We start from the raw sequence: 19,069 nt of genomic DNA on the forward strand, positions 1-19,069 counted from the left end.
TCCTTGAATGAAACCCAGTCATTAGTCTATATTTTATAATCTGCATAATATTTTCAGAGAGCGGCAGAGAGAGGGGGTCACAGGCTGGTGAGCCAGGGACCCAAAGGGGCTCATCTGGGCCCTCTTAATGCAAGAAAACACATTTTATCCCATCAGCACCAGAGCCTCCTTGCACTGAATATTCAGTTATATAGCACAGTTGGCTCAGAGTTTGCACATATTGTAGGTTGAACACAGATGGCATTTCCTGCAATATCAGAAACACATTTCAAAAATGTAAGTAATTTAAACTCTGTTCCTTAGTATAAAAGATTATCCAACATTCAAGGAAGGCTATGTAGTTCTATGTGGTTGAAGTCAGTAGAACTGGTGGGGACCAGGAAGGGGAGAAGAGATTTCATGTAAAAGATGTAGACACCCTGAATAAAGTCGGTGGTACCTGGAGAAGAAGAGAAGAGTAAGGGTTCTAGAGGCATTTCAGGACTGGAGAACAAATTGAATGTGGGTGACCAGACATTGGAGAGAATTGAGAATGGTTACTAGATTTGTAGTTTAGGTAATAGCATAGGCTGGGCAGAAAGACTGAAGATAATGAGTATGGATGTGAGACATGTTTGAGTTTGAGTCATTTAGGTGCAGATATCTAATAAAAGTTGGAAATATTGGACTGGAGTTCAGTAGAGAGGTTTGGGCTGGAGATGCTGACCTGAATGTTATGCACATATTATTGGTAACAAAGGCCAGAGAAGTGAATTATATCTCTAAGAGAGAATACACAAAACAAGAAGAGAAGACTGAGGGGAGAACCCTGTGAAAAGCCAACACGAGCCAGGATAGAATGGTGTCAAGGAAGCTGAGGGAGGACAAAGTTTCAGCATGGAGGGATGGTCAATAGTTTGGAATGCTACAAGAGGTTGAAGAGGATAAGTACTGAGAGGAAATTATCAGATTGGTCAATTAATAGGTGCTTGGTGATTTTGGACATAGCAGTTTCAGTGGTACAGTGAAGGAAAGAGCTAGGTTGCACGTGAAGGAAGAATAACTGCAAAATGGAAAATGGGACTAAGAGAAGTTTGGTGTTGGAAGAAAGAAGAATGGAGTAGTGGTTTGAGGCGGAGACAGGTTCTGGGGAGGAATTTTAGTATACTAGAGGCTTGGGCATTGTGAGTAGAGAGAGACAGATTTGGGTAATGGGAGAAAGGACATTGATGGAAGTAGGTCCCTGAGGTGGTGATGGAAGGATTCTCTTAGAAAGGAAGAAGACTTTTCCTTTGAAACATGAAGGAATTAACAAATAAACATAATATAATATGGTGTTTTGGAAAACATCATCATTAATAGAAATATTAGTGCCTAGAAAACTAACAAAGAAGAAAGATACAATCAGGCTTGGTTGTGTGAAAGAATAACTAATTTGAATAATTCATGTCAACTGTTCATCACTTCTGCTTAATTATCATATAGCACTCTAACTATTGTGTATATATCAATACATACTTGTCAGGTTAATGTCATTTTAAGTTTTATTTTATTTCACAGCTAAAATGTCTTCTGTTCTGCTCAGTCTTTAACTTATAGCTTATGTAATATTGTTTGTTCACCATCTTAAAAAGATTTTAGAAGGAGCATTGGCTTGAACAGGAGAAAAATTTCAGATGTCGGTTTACTTATTGCAACCTGCACCCTCTCCCCAGAACCCAATGCCATTGACATTTAACTTGGCAATTAGGGGATGAGAGAGGAAAAAACAATGTATTGCAAGAAAAAGGAGGGTGACTTTATGACCTTGTCACACTCGAGGCAGGCTCAGTAATGGAGAAACTTGTCTCATTTAGAGAGAAGGTTGTGTTTTTGACAGAAGCTTTCCCCGCTAGGCCTCTAGTAGATACATAAAATTACTATATCCTAGGGAACACAAATGCGATGAAAACTAAGCAGATGTGTTTTTTAGAGGTCATCTTGTGAAATGTGGTTTAATATGCACTACAGCAAAACTTATTCTGAGATTTTTTGTTCCCCCACACAATGACTCATCTGTTGGTCTAAGACATTAAAGTCTGTATTATTTTAAAATATATGAGAATTTGATTTTAATTCTGGTATTCACAGTTTTAAAATAATCATTACAATTTACTGAATGTCTACTATGTGGTAGACATGTTGCATGTACTATCTCAGTACTCAAATTTTTTTTATTGAATCTCTTTTAATTTTTTAAATAATGCTGAGAGATCCCTGTTTACAGAGAAAGGAGCTAAGGCTTCATCTGCCAGCTATCACTCTTTTTTTTTGTTCCCATTCACATCAAACATCATTACAGAGTTGTCTCTACTCCTTATCTCCATTTTTCTTCTTGCCTCCACCACTCCATAATAGGGTGGTCAGGGTAGGTTCTTGCCTCCACTACTCCATAAAACCTTTCCCAGTTAAGTTATTGATAACCTCCACATTTCTAATACATGAGTCATTTCTCACTCATAATCTTCCTTGGCCCATCAGCAATATTTAAGTGGATCAATCCCTCCTCCTTGATGCACTTCCTTCCATTAGCTTTCAGGACACCATACTGTCGTTGTTTTCTTCCAACTTCACTGGTCACTAGTCTCCTTTGCTGGTTGTGCCCCTTCTCTGACTTTTTAGTGCTGTGGGAGCTCAGGACTCAGTCTTTGGATCTCTTCTCTATTTCCACTCACTCCTCAGGTGATCTCATCTGGTCACATGGTCACCTCTATACCTATGACTGCCATTTTATACCTACAGCCCAAACGTCTCTCTTGAACTTCAGACTTGTGTATCCAAGTTCTTACTCAACATCATCTCTATTAGGATTTCTTTTTTAAAATTTTTCTTATTTTTCAATTAGAGTTGACATTCAAAATGAATCTCTACTAGAATTTCTAATAGACATCTCAATATTTCCAAAACACTGATTCTGGTCTTTCCCCACAATAAAAAAAGCAAGAAAAAGGGAAAACCTGCTTCAAACTATACCCTTCATCAGATGTAGGCATATCTCCATCCTTTGGGATGTAGATAAAGGTGTTGCTTGAAACAGTCTTCACGAGTTTAAGTAAAGTGTTTTGATTCACTTATGTCTGGATTTAGTTAGTGCCTTAGGTACAGAGGGTTGAGTTAATTGAACACAGGTCCTAATGCACTTGTTATTGTTGACATCTTGTTTGATTTCTTTTTTTTCTTTTTTTAAATAAATCTTTATTGTTCAGATTATTACAGGTGTTCCTCTTTCCTCCCCCACCCCATAGCTCCCCGCCACCTGATTCCCCACCCCACCCCAAGCCCTTACCCCCCACCTGTGTCTTCATCCATAGGTGTAAGATTTTTGTCCAATCTCTTCCTGCACCCTTCAGGGCCCCTTCCCCCTGATAATTGTCCATCCCCTCCCTTTCTATGTCCCTGATTCTATTATATTCACCAGTCCATTCTGTTCTTCAGATTTTTTATTCACTTGATTTTTAGATTCACTTGTTGGTAGGTATGTATTTGATGTCTTTTTGTTGTTCATAATTTTTACCTTTACCTTTTTTTTCTTCTTCCTCTTCTTAAAGAATACCCTTCAGCATTTCATGTAATCCTGGTTTGGTGGAGATGAACTCCTTTAGCTTTTTCTTATCTGTGAAGCTCTTCGTTTGACCTTCAATTCTGAATGATAGCTTTGCTGGGTAGAGTAATCTTGGTTGTAGGTTCTTGCTGTTCATCACTTTGAATATTTCTTGCCACTCCCGTCTGGCCTGCATAGTTTCTGTTGAGAAATCAGCTGACAGTCGTATGGGTACTCCCTTGTAGGTAACTAACTGTTTTTCTTTTGCTGCTTTCAAGATTCTCTCTTCGTCTTTTGCCCTTGGCATTTTAATTATGATGTGTCTTGGTGTGGTCCTCTTTGGATTCCTCTTGTTTGGGGTTCTGTGCGCTTCCTGAACTTGTAAGTTTATTTCTTTCACCAGGTGGGGGAAGTTTTCTGTCATTATTTCTTCAAATAGGTTTTCAGTATCTTGCTCTCTCTCTTCTTCTGGCACCCCAAAAATTCGGATGTTAGTACGTTTAAAGCCGTCCCAGAGGCTCCTTACACTATCCTCACACTTTTGGATTTTTCTTTCTTTCTGCCTCTCTGGTTGGGTGTTTTTTGCTTCCTCATATTCCATATCTTTGGTTTGACTCTTCGGGTATGGTGATCTACAGTTGAGTTTCTGTATATTCTTTATTTCAGACAGTGTGTGCATAATTTCTGACTGGTCCTTTTCTATTTTTTTTGGTATTCTCATTAAGGTCCTTGAAGATCTCTTCAAGTTTCTCAGCGGTTTTTAGAAGATTCTTGAGTAACCTTATAAATGTGGTTCTGAACTCTGTGTCATCCAGTAGTTTACTTTCCTCCATCTCTTCTATTTGTGACATACTTCGGTGTCTCCACATTTTGGCTGCCTCCCTGTGTTGATGGAGTGGCTTTGTGTGGTCAGTGACCTATAGGAGCCGGTAGCTCAACTTCCCCAATCACCCTACGTGGTCGCTCTTGGTGCACCCCTTTGTGGGCTGAGTGGAAAGTCTTGGTGTAGTTAAAAGCCTTGATTGCTGTTGGTACAATGGGAGGAGTTGACCTCCAGGCCAATTGGCTGTGAGGACTTGCTGTGTCTATAATGGAAGCACTGCTGCGCTGGAGACACGCTTGTGGTACAGAGCTTGTTTGAGTGGGGCTTTGGTGCTCACTGAGTCCACCTCCCGAATGTGTCACTTATGGATGTGAGGAGTTGAAATCTGGTGCCTCGCACTGACCACTAGGTGCATTGGCTTCTGGATCTCCAATGGGGTGCAGTTCAGCTGCTGTCTGAGGCTACCCTGCAGGAGCTACAGCGAGAACTTCCGTCCTCTCCTCCCTGATTGGAGCTTGGAGGCCTTGGAGCTGTCTGTACCGGGTTCCAAGTTTACTAGTTTAAACTGCAATAGAGAAGGCTATTTATATGCAAAAGCCGCTGCTAGGTGCTTGGGTGTGTTTGTAGATTGTGCGGGGGCGGAGTCTCAGGGCGACACTAGGCTAGGGCTTGGCAAACAACAATGACTGGCAGTGAGCTGCTTCTAACTGTGTCCCTGCGCCTCCAACTGCGTCCCCGCCGTCTCGCGCCCCGGTGCAGCCAACAATTCTACCTCCACGCAGCTCTGCTAGTAAGCCACCCTCAGTCCGACCCAATGGCAGACAGCCCAGTCTCTCCCCAGAAACTGGATTTCAGAGAGATTGGGGGCTTGTCTCTCTTTGGATTGAAGAAAGCAATGCCTGCCTCCAGCTGGGCTCTGCCGCCAGCTCATATCACCCGTGCGCTCCCCTGTACCTCAGTTTTTCAGCGTTTGTGCCCTGATTGCGCCCGTCTCTTTTGGTCTAGTTGTAGAGGTTCTGCTCAGCCAGCTTTCCCGTGGTTCTGGGTGATAGACGTTCTGTCTTTTAGTTGTAGTTTTGGAAATTGTTGTGGACGGCAGCAGTCCAGATGTTTATCTACACTGCCATCTTGGATCCTTCCTCCTTGTTTGATTTCTTTATTTCCTATTACCCCCACACCTCATTCACATTCTCCTCCCTCTCACACTGGAAATAATTCTACTTAATGACTATATTTTTGTTTGTCTGTGTTCTTATAAAATGTTTATTATCATTTCCAGTGAATGTCCTTTTAATTTTTCTAAATAGTGTTACTATATATATACTAGAGGCCCGGTGCATGACATTCATGCACTGGGGGTGGGCGGGGGGTTCCTTAGCCCAGCCTGCACCCTCTCACAGTCCTGGACCCCTCGGGGGATGTCTGACTGCCTGCTTAGGCCCATTCTCCTGGGAGTGGGCCTAAGCCAGCAGTTGGACTTCCCCCAAGGGGTCCTTAGCGCTGCCATTGAGGCAGGAGAGGCTCCCAACACTGCCGTTGTGCTCACCAGCCATTAGCCCAGCTTCTGGCTGATCGGTGCTCCCCTGTGGGAGTGCACTGACCAGCAGGGGGCAGCTCCTGCATTGAGCATCTGCCCCCTGGTGATCAGTACACATCATAGCAACCGTTCAGTCAATTTGCATATTAGCCTTTTATTATATACGATGTGTGTGTGTGTGTGTGTGTGTGTGTGTGTGTGTGTGTATTGTTCTATTTATTGCTATTTCTCACCCAGCATTGCTGCTCTATGTACATCTAATTCCTTGCTTCTAATTGCTGAAAACTACTCCAGGATGTGTGTCCATCTCGTTTTGCCTCTTCATTCTCTCAGTGATGAATGCCAGATTGCCTCCAACTCCCTGTCACCATAAATAATGCTGCAACAAGAAGCATTTCAATTTAGAAAAGAATTGTTGGTGAGAGTGCAAATAATAAGAGCTGCCTCTGAGCTGTGACTAGAATGATGAAGTGCTACTGTTAGTGTCTCCTTTTCTCCTGCATTCTATAGAGCCTCCAGTGATGGAATTGAATCTAAATGCTTCAGCTGGGGCAGTAATCACGATTTGGGCTTTTGTAGTGCAAAGTAATTATGTTAGTGGGTTTTCTTCACTGAATTGACTAGTTGTTTGAGTCAGTTAACCCAGTTGGTCAGAGATTTTGACATTGTGTAGACCCTCCACCTCTACCCTCATTTCTAGGAGATGACCTCACACAATTCCCCCAAATTATGTTCACCATGGTCTTTGACTTCAAGCCTACACATTCTTCTGTTTCCATACTCAGAGATTCCTCCTGTTCTCCATAACAGCTATTTTAAAGCATCTCCATCTCATCACTTCTCCCCTCACACTCAGCAGGTTACATCACCTCCTACTTCATAGAGAAAATAGAAGCTATCAATTGAGAGCTCCCTTAAATTCCAATGACCAAATCTATATATTTGTCCACATACACAACTACCTTTTTTTTCCTTCCTTTCTATTATAGTGGACTTCCCTGCCTTCTGTCTAAGAGGAATCGTTCCATTTGTGCTGTGGATTCCATCCTTGTTATATTGGCTAAATTGTACACTTCCTCCCCCCACTCAACATTTCAACCTCCATACTTTTACTAGTTATTTCTCATCACCATATAAATATGTTCAAGTCTTTCTAATTATAATACTGTATTTTAAAAATTTCTCTCAACCTTAATCCCTTCTAGTGACCCTTATCTCCACCAACCAACTCCTGCAACTTAGCAACTAAATTTATTGAAAGAGCTACATTGGCCCCAATGCACACTCAACCTCCTGGATCTCACCAAAGTTTCCATTTTTTTTCTTATATGCCATCCTCACCAGCATTTGTTACTATTGAGTACTTTGTCCATTATGAGCCTCTTTTTACTGGCTTGCATGACACCTCATACTCCTGATTTTATTCCTACCTCTCTAGTCATTCCATCAAGGTGTCCTTTGCAGGCTGATCCATTTGTGTCTGCCTCGGTGTTCCTCATTTCTGGACCTACTTGCCTCCATTATTCCACTATATTATCCCTTTGTAATCCCATTCATTCCTATAGTGGCTTTGATTGCTATGCATATCCTAAAATCTCTATCTCCATTTCTAAACATTCCCTTCTGCTCCACACTTATATATCCAACTCCCTTCTAGACATCTTCACCTGAATGTCCCCCAGGAATATCAAAATCAAATGTCCAAGACTGAATTTATCATCTTTCTCAACAATCTCCCTCTGATCACCTCCACTGTTACTCTCTGTGAGTGAATGTCATCATCAGCCATTTGATTTTCCAAGTCAGGGAAACTTGTAACACTGTGTATGTTTTTATCATTATTAATATTTTAAATTACAAAGGTATTGATGCTTATTATATAAATTAAAACAATACATAAGTATCCTAAATAATAAAAGGCTAAGATGCAAATCGACCAAACGGCAGAATGACCAGTCACTATGACATGCACTGACCACCAGGGGCAGACGCTCAATGCAGGAGCTGCCCCCTGGTGGTCAGTGCACTCCCATAGGCGGGGTGCTGCTCAGCCAGAAGCTGGGCTCATGGCTGACAAGCATAGCGGTGGTGGTGGGAGCAGGCCTAAGCCATCAGTCAGACATTCCCTAAGGGCTCCTGGACTGTGAGAGGGCACAGGCTGAGCTGAGGGACCCTCCCCCGCCCCCCCCCCCCCCCCGAGTGCACGAATTTCATGCACTGGGCCTCTAGTGAAAGCCCTATCTAATCAGAGGTAAACCACTATTAACAAGGAGGTGCGGATCCTTATAGACTTCTTTGGGTGCATATTTATGGATATGCATACACATAAAAAGTTTTGTTTTTACACATATTTTATTATACTATATGTACTGTTCTGCAACTTGCTTTTTAGCATAAAATATATTGTGGATATCTTTATGCTATTAATAATGTTGATATAACTTATTGTTTTTATTGACTTCATATTACCCCTTATGCATAGCCCACATTTATTTAACTGTTATGATACTGGTAGAATTTATTTCCAGTTTTCACTATTCCAGGGTTTCAGGAAGAACTTTTATATGTGTATATACTTGTGTAATCACTATCTAGATCAAAGTATATACCATTTCCAGCACCCCATAAGGTTTCCTCTTCCTTCTCAGTATATACCCCACCCCCAGAGATAACCATTATTCTGACTTCTATAATCATCAATTATTTTTGCCAGTTCATATAAATGAAACCATACACTATATATTATTTTGTGTATGGCTTCTTTGACTCAATATATTTTTTATATTTATCCATGTTGTTGTGTGCATCATAGTTCATCTTTTTTTACTGTTATACAGTGTTCCATTGTATGAGCATCCCACAATTATCCATTCACCTGTTGATGAGTATTTGGGTTGTTTCCACTTTTTTGGCTGTTATGAATATAGTGGCTATGAACATTTGTTACAAATGCTTTGCGGACACATGTTTGCATTTTTCTAAGGCATACTAGTATAGTACCTAGGAGTGGAATTGCTGGGTAATAGAGTATGCTTAATTTTTTATTAGACACTACAAAACAGTTTTCCAAAGTGGCTATACCTGTTTGTCTTCCTACCAGTTATGCAAATTAGAACCACCAATAATAATGCATGAAAGTGTCACACATTATATTATTATTGCCAATTTAACTTTCTGTCTCCTCAGACAATTGTAGGAACTATGTCTGTCTTTTCAGTACCTCAAACATACTGGATACTCAGTAAGTATTTGTGTAATTAGATTCATAATTAAGTGGCTACTGTTAATTATGCCTAAAAGTCTATACCACACAATTTGGAGATTAACGTAGGTTACCATGGACAAATCATTATAGGCATGGAAATTTTATTACCCAAAGGACAGTCCCAGTTTGTTATGGGTGGAACTATAGCTTATTCATTGCTGTATTCTATATGCCATAGGACTGGGCACAGAGGAAGCACCTGTAATAATCAGCATGCTATATTTGGTTAGGTAACAAATTAACAGAATGTTAAATCTTCCTGAAACCTTTAGTTACCCACATTTCTGGACTCAGATGGAAAGAAGGCAGAGAGGGAGCCTCTTCTACCACTCACTACCTGCACAGCCATGAGCCCCAATACTGGGAAATATTCCCCTAACCTCAAGCCCACAATCTGATTTCTTTTTTTAAACCTATACAAGACTATTTATTGCAGCATTTATTTAAAACTAGGGGCCTGGTGCACAAAAGTTTGTGTACTCTAGGGGGTCCCTCAGCTGGGCCTGTGTCCTCTTGCAGTCTGGGATCCCTCGGGGAATGTCCACCTGCCAGCTTAGGCCCGCTCCCCGGGTGAGTGAGCCTAAGCCACAGTCAGGCATCCTTAGTACTGCCGAGGAGGTGGGAGATGCTCCTACCACTGCTGCTGTGCTCGCAGCCATCAGCCCAGCTTGTGGCTAAGTGGAGATCCCTCTGAGGGAGTGCACTGACCACCAGGGGCAGCTTCTGCATTGAGGGTCTTCCCCCTGGTGGTCAGTGTGCATCATAGTGACTGGTCGTTCCTGTCGTTCTGTTTTTAGGATCAATTTGCATATTACCCTTTTATTATATAGGATAGCAAAAGTTTGAAGACTATTTAAAGTTATGGTACAGCCAAACAATAGAATACAGTGAGACCTTTTAGAAAAAGAAGTTCTTTATGTCCTGACATATTGCTAAGTATAAAACAACAAAAAAAATTAAAAAGTCAAGGTGCAGAAGAGAATGTAAATTACACTATCATTTGAGATTAATAAAGGAGGGGGAGGGATACTAGGAAGAATATTTTCTGGGTGGAAGACAGCTAGAATCTAACCTAGCTCACTCTCAGCCTTCATAGCCTGATTTCTGAGGTCCACTAAAAGATCCAGATGATGCTGGCTGGTGAAGTTTGCTCCACTATAAAGTACACCCTTATGTCTCAACCCTTGAAGGGGCTAGTGTCTGAAGATTTATGGAGCCTGTGACACTAGGTCTTTATTCTATGCCTTTAACTGTCTCTAAAGTTTGTTATTCCTCTGGGAATTTGTAGACTGAGGATTTTTAAAAAATATATATTTAGCTGAAACTGGTTTGGCTCAGTGGATAGAGCGTCGGCCTGCGGACTCAAGGGTCCCAGGTTCGATTCCGGTCAAGGGCATGTACCTTGGTTGCGGGCACATCCCCAGTGGGGGGTGTGCAGGAGGCAGCTGATTGATGTTTCTAACTCTCTATCCCTCTCTCTTCCTCTCTGTAAAAAATCAATAAAATATATATATATATATATATATATATATATATATATATATATATATATATTTGTATTGATTTCAGAGAGGAAGGAAGAGGGAGAGAGAGACAGAAACATCAATGATGAGAGAGAATCACCGATAGGCTGCTTCCTGCACACCCCCTACTGGGGATCACGCCTGCAACCCAGGCATGTGCCCTTGATCGGAATGGAAGCCGGGACCTTTCAGTCTGCAGGCCAACACTCTATCCACTGAGCCAAACCAGCTAGGGCTCAGGATTTTTAAAAAAATCTTTCTTACATGAACTAAGCCTTAATAAAAATTCACTGCCACTCAGATTCATTTCCATTTCTAGTACCATCACTGCCCTCAACCAGCATGATGGATGAGCTGGCTAACATTTTGAAAGTAACAATTTATTTATCTATTTAGCTAGCTATTTATCTATCTAGCATGTCCCCTGATTTGCGTGTCTTCACCCTATTAATGTAGTATAATCTTCAGTCTTGCCTCCTCTCACATCTAAGTGACATGGGTTATAAATAAAAATCCTCAGATTTGTTCTTATGTTGAATACTAGGTTAACCTAAGTAAAGCTTGGAAACTTGGAAATTTGTCAGTCCCAACTTTCTGTTTAATTTACATAATCATTTGCATAAAAGTACATATGTTAAGGAAACCTCTGTAGTTTTTTATACATTAAGATGACCTTTCTTTCAATATTTGAAGTTACCACTTACTATTAATTCCTTTTGAATTTTTTTAAATAGTCACACCAGAGTCCTCCAACGCAGGACCTTGAATGTCATATACTTCCCCCTTTTCCATGGATCTCACTTGTGAATATCATCATGCTTTTAGCATATTAAAAGGGAGAATATAAGCAGAATTCTTTCTAGTTTTCTTTTTTTTCAATTTTTTAAATTAAGGTATTATATGTGTACATATCTTACCATTGCCCCCCCCCGACCCCACTCCCATATATGCCCTCACCCCCCAGAGTTTTGCATCCATTGGTTATGTTTATATACATGCATACAAGTCCTTTGGTTGACCGCTTATCTTCCCCACCTCTCCCTAACCTTCCTGCTGAAATTTGACAGACTGTTTGATGCTTTACTGCCTCTGTATCTATTTTTTGTTCAAGTTTATAATGTTCTTTATTATCCATAAATGAGTGAGATCATGTGGTATTTTTATTTCATTGACTGGCTTAATTCACTCAGGATAATGTTCTCCAATTCCATCCAGGTTGCTGCAAATGGTAAGAATTCTTTTTTTTATGGCAGCATAATATTCCATTGTGTAGATGTACCATAGTTTTCTGATCCAGTCATCTGCTGATGGGCACCTAGGCTGTTTCCAGATCTTAGCTATTGTAAATTGTGCTGCTATGAACATAGGGGTGCATATATCCTTTCTTATTGGTGTTCCCAGTTTCATAGGATATATTCCTAGGAGTGGGATTACTGGGTCAAATGGGAGTTCCATTTTCAGTTTTTTGAGGAAACTCCATACTGTTCTCCACAGTGGCTGCACCAGTCTGAATTCCCACCAGCAGTGCACGAGGGTTCCTTTTTCTCCGCACCCTCGCCAACACTTGTCGTTTGTTGATTTGTTGATGATAGCCATTCTGACAGGTGTGAGATGGTACCGCATTGTCATTTTGATTTGCATCTCTCGGATAATTAGTGACGTTGAGCATGTTTTCATGTGTCTCTTGGCCTTCCTTCTGTCTTCTTTTGAAAAGATTCTATTTAGGTCCGTTGCCCATTTTTTTATTGGATCATTTATCTTCCTTTTATTAAGTTGTATAAGCTGCCTGTAGATGTTGGAGATTAAACCTTTATCAGTGATACCATTTGCAAATATGTTCTCCCATGCAGTGGGCTTTCTTGTTGTTTTGTTGATAGTTTCTTTTGCTGTAAGAAAGCCTTTTATTTTGATGTAGTCCCATTTGTTTATTTTCTCTTTAGCTTCCATTGCCCTAGGGGCAGTATCGGTGAAGAAGTTCTTTTGGCATATGTCTGAGATTTTGCTGCCTGTGGATTCCTCTAGTATTTTTATGGTTTCCCGTCTTATGTTTAAGTCCTTTATCCATTTTGAGTTTACTTTTGTGTATGGCGTAAGTTGGTGATCTACCTTCATTTTTTTGCATGTATCTGTCTAATTTTCCCAACACCATTTATTGAAGAGACTGTCTTTATTCCATTGTATGTTCATGCCTCCTTTGTCAAATATTAATTGAGCATAGTAGTTTGGGTCAATATCTGGATTCTCTATTCTGTTCCATTGATCTATATGTCTGTTCTTGTGCCAGTACCAGGCTGTTTTGAGAATAGTGGCTTTGTAATACAGCTTGAAATCTGGTATTGAGATCCCTCCTACTTTATTCTTCTTTCTCAGGATTGCTGTGGCTATTCGGGGTCTTTTTTTTATTCCAGATGAATTTTCGGAGAGTTCTTTCAAGGTCTGTGAAATATGCCGTTGGTATTTTAATGGGGAGTGCATTGAATCTATAGATTGCTTTGGGTAGTATGGACATTTTAATGATGTTGATTCTACCAATCCATGAACATGGTATGTTCTTCCATCTGTTTACGTCTTCCTTTATCTCTTTTTTCAGTGTCCTGTAGTTTTCCGTGTATAGGTCTTTTACCTCCTCAGTTAAGTATTCCTAGGTATCTTAATTTTTTTGGTGCGATGGTAAATGGGATTGCCTTTTTAGTCTCTCTGTCTGTAAATTCACTATTGGTTTATAGAAAGGCCATAGATTTCTTGGTGTTAATTTTGTATCCTGCTACATTGCCGAATTCATTTATTAAGTCTATTATTTTTTTGACGGAGTCTTTCGGACTTTTTATGTACAATATCATGTCATCTGCAAATAAAGACAGCTTTACTTGTTCTTTTCCAATCTGGATGCCTTTTATTTCTTCTTCTTGTCTAATTGCAATGGCTAATACTTCCAGTACTATGTCAAACAGGAGTGGTGAGAGTGGGCATCCCTGTCTTGTTCCTGTTCTTAGGGGAAATGTTTTTAGTTTTTGTCCATTGAGTATGATGTTTGCTGTGGGTTTATCATATATAGCTTTTATTATGTTGAGGTATGAGCCTTCTATTCCCACCTTGTTGAGAGTTTTTATCAAGAAAGGGTGTTGGATTTTGTCAAATGCTTTTTCTGCATCTATTGATATGATTATGTGATTTTTGTCTCTCAATTTGTTTATGTGATGTATCACGTTTATTGATTTGTGGATATTGTACCATCCTTGCATTCCTGGGATAAATCCTACTTGGTCATGGTGTATGATCTTTCTGATGTACTGCTGGAGCCGATTTGCTAGAATTTTGTTGAGGATTTTGGCATCTATGTTCATGAGGGATATTGGTCTGTAATTCTCTTTCATTGTGTTATCTTTATCTGGTTTTGGAATTAGGGTGATGCTGGCTTCATAGAAGGAGCTTGGACGTGTTCCTTCCTCTTGAATTTTTTGGAATAGTCTGAGGAGGATAGGCTTTAGTTCTTCCTTGAATGTTTGGTAAAACTCTCCTGTGAAGCCATCAGGCCCCGGGCTTTTGTTTGCCGGAAGCTTTTTGATGACTGCTTCAATTTCTACCATAGTTACTGGCCTATTGAGCTGTTTAGATTCTTCCTGATTGAGTTTTGGAAGGTTGTATTTGTCTAGAAATATGTCCATTTCCTCCAGGTTGTCCAGTTTGTTGGAATAGAGTTGTTCGTAGTATTTTGCAACAATCCTTTATATCTCAGCAGGGTCTGTTGTTATTTCACCTCTTTCATTTCTGATTTTGTTTATTTGGGTCCTCTCTCTTTGCTTCTTGGTGAGCCTGGCTAGAGGTTCATCAATCTTGTTTATCCTTTCAAAGAACCAACTCTTGGTTTTGTTGATCTTTTGTATTGTTTCTTTGGTCTCTATGTCGTTTATCTCCGCTCTGATCTTTCTTATTTCCTTCCTTCTGGTTACACTGGGCTTTTCTTGCTGCTCTTTTTCTAGCTCTTTGAGTTGTAGGGTTAGGTAATTTATTACCATTGTTTCTTGTTTTTTGCAATAGGCTTGTAGAGCTATGAACTTCCCTCTCAAGACTGCTTTTGCTGTGTCCCATAGATTTTGGATTGTTGTGTTTTCATTGTCATTTGTTGCCATGATGTTTTTTATTTCTTCCTTGATCTCTCTGGTGACCCAGTCCTTGTTTAATAGCATGCTGTTTAGTCTCCATGTGTTTGATTTCTTTGGATTGTATTTATTGTAGTTGATTTCCAGTTTTATGCCACTGTGATCTGAGAAGATGCTTGATATAATTTCTATCTTCTTGAATTTGAAGAGACTTTGCCTGTGACCCAGCATATGGTCTATCTTTGAAAATGAGCCATGTGCACTTGAGAAGAATGTATATTCTGTGGCTTTGGGGTGAAATATTCTGAAGATGTGAATTAATTCCATCTGGTCTAGTGAGTCATGTAGGATTGATGTTTCTTTGCTGATTTTTTGTTTAGAGGATTTGTCCAATGGTGATAGTGGGGTATTAAAGTCTCCCACTATGATTGTATTGCTATTAATCTCTCCCTTGATATCCTCCAGGAGTTTTTTTTTATGTATTTGGGTGCTCCTATATTGGGTGCGTATATGTTTACCAGAATTATTTCTTCTTGTTGGATTTCTCCCTTTAGTATTATGAAGTGGCCTTTCTTATCTCTTGTTATGGCATTTACTATGAGGTCTATTTTGTCAGATATAAGTATTGCTACCACAGCTTTTTTTTCATTTCCATATGCCTGAAAGATATTTTTCCATCCCTTCACTTTCAATCTGTCTGTGTCTCTTGTTCTGAGGTGGGTCTCATGTAGACAGCATATATATGGGTCATGTTTGTTTTTTTTTTATCCATTCAGCCACTCGATGTCTTTTGATTGGAGCATTTATTCCATTTACATTTAAAGTTATTACTGAAAGATATTTGTTTGTAGTCATATCCATTTTTGTGTCTGTATCCCTTCTTACCTGTTTATTTCTTCTTTTTATAGTATTCCCTTTAGCATTTCTTGCATTGCTGGTTTGGTGGTGATAAACTCCCTGAGCCTTTTTTTGTCTTCGAAGGACCTGATTTCCCCTTCAATTTTGATTGATAGCCTTGCTGGATATAGTATTCTTGGATTCAGTCCTTTGCTTTGCAACACTTTGTATACCTCCTTCCATTCTCTTCTAGCTTGTTGTGTTTCTGTTGAGTAATCATTTGACAATCTGATGGGTGTTCCTTTGTAGGTAACTCTCTGTCTCTCTCTTACCGCCTTTAAGATTCTCTCTTTATCATTTATATTTGCCATTGAAATTATGACATGTCTTGGTGTGGGTCTTTTGGGGTTGATCCTGCTTGGGACTCTCTGTACTTGCATAACTTTTATCTTTCCCATATCCGGGAAGTTTTCTGTCATTATTTCTTCAAATAGATTTTCTAACCCCTGCTGCTCTTCTTGTCCTTCTGGCAGCCCTATTATGCGCATGTTACTTCGTTTTATGTTGTCCCGAAGCTCCCTTAGGCTTTCCTCCTGCTTTTTAATTTTTTTCTCCAATTGCTGTTCAGATTGAGCGTGTTTCTGTACCTGATCTTCTAACTCACTAATTCGGTCCTCTGCTTCTTGTAGTCTACTGTTGAAACTTTCCATGGTGTTTTTGATTGTAGCTATATCACTTTTCATTTCTTCCTGATTCTTGCATAAGTTGTTGAATTTCTCATCCATCCGATGTATAAATTCCACGACCATTACTCTGAACTCCTTTTCAGTCATGTTGCAAGCTTCAGTTTCACTAATTTCCTTTCTTGGCGACTCCACATTTTATTTCCTCTGTGTGTTATTTCATTTCCCCATTCTGGCTATCACCAGAAAGCTCAAGCTTCCGTTTGCATGGACCTGGGCCATGTGCTGTGGGGACTTCGCTCCACCCTAGTTTCACTGAAGTGCTCTGACACTAGGACGTGTGGCTGCCTTTGGTTGGTGGGAACCAGACTTGCCCAGGGTCAGTGTCCCCAGTGTTCCGTGTGGTCTCGTGTGCACACTTAGAATCAGGGGCCCTGTCTGCACCACACTGTTGGTATGTGCCGAAAATGAGATCCTTAGCATGTGCCAGGAGTCAGAGTTTCCCTATGTCTGCATCAAGAATCGAGTGTCAGAGTCTCTGTTGCCTTGTGCGGTTTCTTGTTGAGAATCAGGGTCCCTGTGTGTGCACGGACCAACAATTTTGGTCACTGGCTCTTAGTGTGAATGCGCTGTGAGTCAGGGATCCCAGCCAGCTGTGTCCGGCATGCCAAATTCCCTGAAGTGGAGCTGCATCCTGTGTGTGCTCTCTCTGCTGAGCCAAACCGGCTAGGGCTTCCCACACTCTCAAATTCCTGAAGGTGAACTGCCTCCGTGCACTCTCCCAGATTCCCCGAAGGGGGGCGGAGTCCGTCCTGTGCGCCAAATTCCCAAAAGGGGAGCCCCTCTGTGCGCGCTCTAAGATTCCCCGAAGGGGAGCTGTGACCCGCAAGCCAAATTCCTCCACATTCCCCGAAGGGGAGCTGCTTCTGTCCCGCACACCAAATTCCCTAAGGGGGAGCGTGTCCCTGCTTGTGCTCTGCAGCTTGGGCGAGGGGCGGGTCTATCAGTTACTATTGCGCTATCCGCGCGCCTGCGGGGAGGGGGATAGGCTCTTTGACTCACGGAAATCTGCCGGGAAGTCTGGATTCTTGTTGTCTGTTGGTCTGAAGCTGTGATAGCAGTTCTCTGTCCCCAGTGGCTGCAGGGTCCTGGTTTGTGTCTGAAGCCTGGATCCTAGTCTCAGGCAGCTCTGTTTCTCAAGATGGCGTGGTCTCCGCGTCCTTACCAGCCGCCGAGAAGTATCCGCTTTGTGCGAGGGGCTCCGCCGTCTAGGACTGCCTGGTTAGGCAGCTCCTTGGAGGACCTGCAGAATCTAACTGACCCTAGCTCATACACACACACACACCACACACGTCTACACTCTCCTCTATGGGTTCCTCACTCACACTCTCTCTCTCCCTACCTTCCTGCTGGTCGCCATCTTTTCCTATTCTCAAAGGGGATTTCCCTAGTTTTCTTCTTAGACAATTGTGCTCTCCCTAATCAGAGCTGAAGGGTTCTAGAAACAGGGATCAAAATACATTTTCAGATATTTGGGGGAACTCTTATAAAGCTGTATGGTGAAGCACCTTCATAAAAGTATGTAATCAGTTATGAACTCCTTTGGAGAGATGTGACAACACCATAGACAATTAAGCTCATTTCATATATTGATTTTCCTTAGAGTGAGGTCAACTGATGAACCCATGATCACTAAAAATCACATTTCTAATAATTCTCTATAATTCTTATCTTGAGCTCTTCAGCTCTCTCAAAACATCCTGTTATACCTTAGCCTTTAATAATAAGTGAATACATAACTGAGACAGCATGTGGGGTTGGGGAGAGACCTCCTCTTCTAAGCATTATTTTACCCTTATTGAACATGTATGTTAATAAATTAGCCATTCATTCAATCAAAATAGATTCAGTTCTATATTGTATGTAGTGGGCATATGTGGGTTTTCCCCACGTATTCATCCATTCCTAACATCACCATAATTTCTTTTTTTCAGGATTATTTCTTTTCCAGTGTTGATAGCATTGGTGGGATGATAAATCCAAGCTCCTGTCTTACCACTATCAAAACCAAAGAGCTCCTTGAAGATGTGGCTTTCTTCTGCCACATCCCTCTTCTCACTGCTCAGTGAAGCACGCAATTTAAGCTCAGCCTATCAGAAGCAGTTTCATAAGACTCTGAATCTTAACCTGGTAACATGAGGATACAAGAAATTATAGTTTATTCTTCCTAGTAGTAGTGCCCTCACAAGAAGATTCAACAAGACTAGCAATAACAAGTGTTGGAGATGTTGTAGAAAAAATGGAACCCTCATTCACTACTGGTAGGAATGTAGACTGGTACAACCACTATGGAAAACAGTCTGACGATTCCTCAAAAAATTAAGAATAGAGCTACCATACGACCCAGCAACTCCACTCCTGGGTATATACCCAAAAACTCAAAATCATTTATACACAAAGATATATGCACCCCTATGTTCATTGCAGCATTAGTCACGGTGGCCAAGACATGGAAACAACCAAAGTGTCCTGTGATAGAGGACTGGATAAAGAAGATGTGGTACATATACACAATGGAATACTGCTCAGCCATAAGAAAGGATGAAATAGTGTAATTTACAACAACATGGATGAACCTTGAGAACATTATGCTAAGTGGAATAAGTCAGACAGAAAAAGCTAAGAACCATATGATTTCACTCATATGTGGGATATAAAACTGAAACTTATGAACACAAACAG

At 40.8% G+C, this 19,069-nt stretch overlaps 1 protein-coding gene across 1 annotated transcript in view; it reads right to left on the reverse strand.

Moving 5' to 3' along the window:
- Positions 1-323: 323 nt before the first annotated feature.
- Positions 324-19,069, reverse strand: part of LOC307095401 (adhesion G-protein coupled receptor G4-like) — a gene marked incomplete at both ends in the record, with an annotated part of 116,952 nt that continues 98,206 nt past the window's right edge. Inside the window, one exon of the mRNA XM_079764607.1 lies at positions 324-439. Coding sequence (XP_079620733.1) covers positions 324-439 — 116 coding nt within the window. The remainder of the gene's footprint in view (positions 440-19,069) is intronic.

Source organism: Cnephaeus nilssonii (assembly GCF_951640355.1).
Source record: "Cnephaeus nilssonii genome assembly, chromosome: X".
Taxonomy (NCBI): domain Eukaryota; kingdom Metazoa; phylum Chordata; class Mammalia; order Chiroptera; family Vespertilionidae; genus Cnephaeus; species Cnephaeus nilssonii.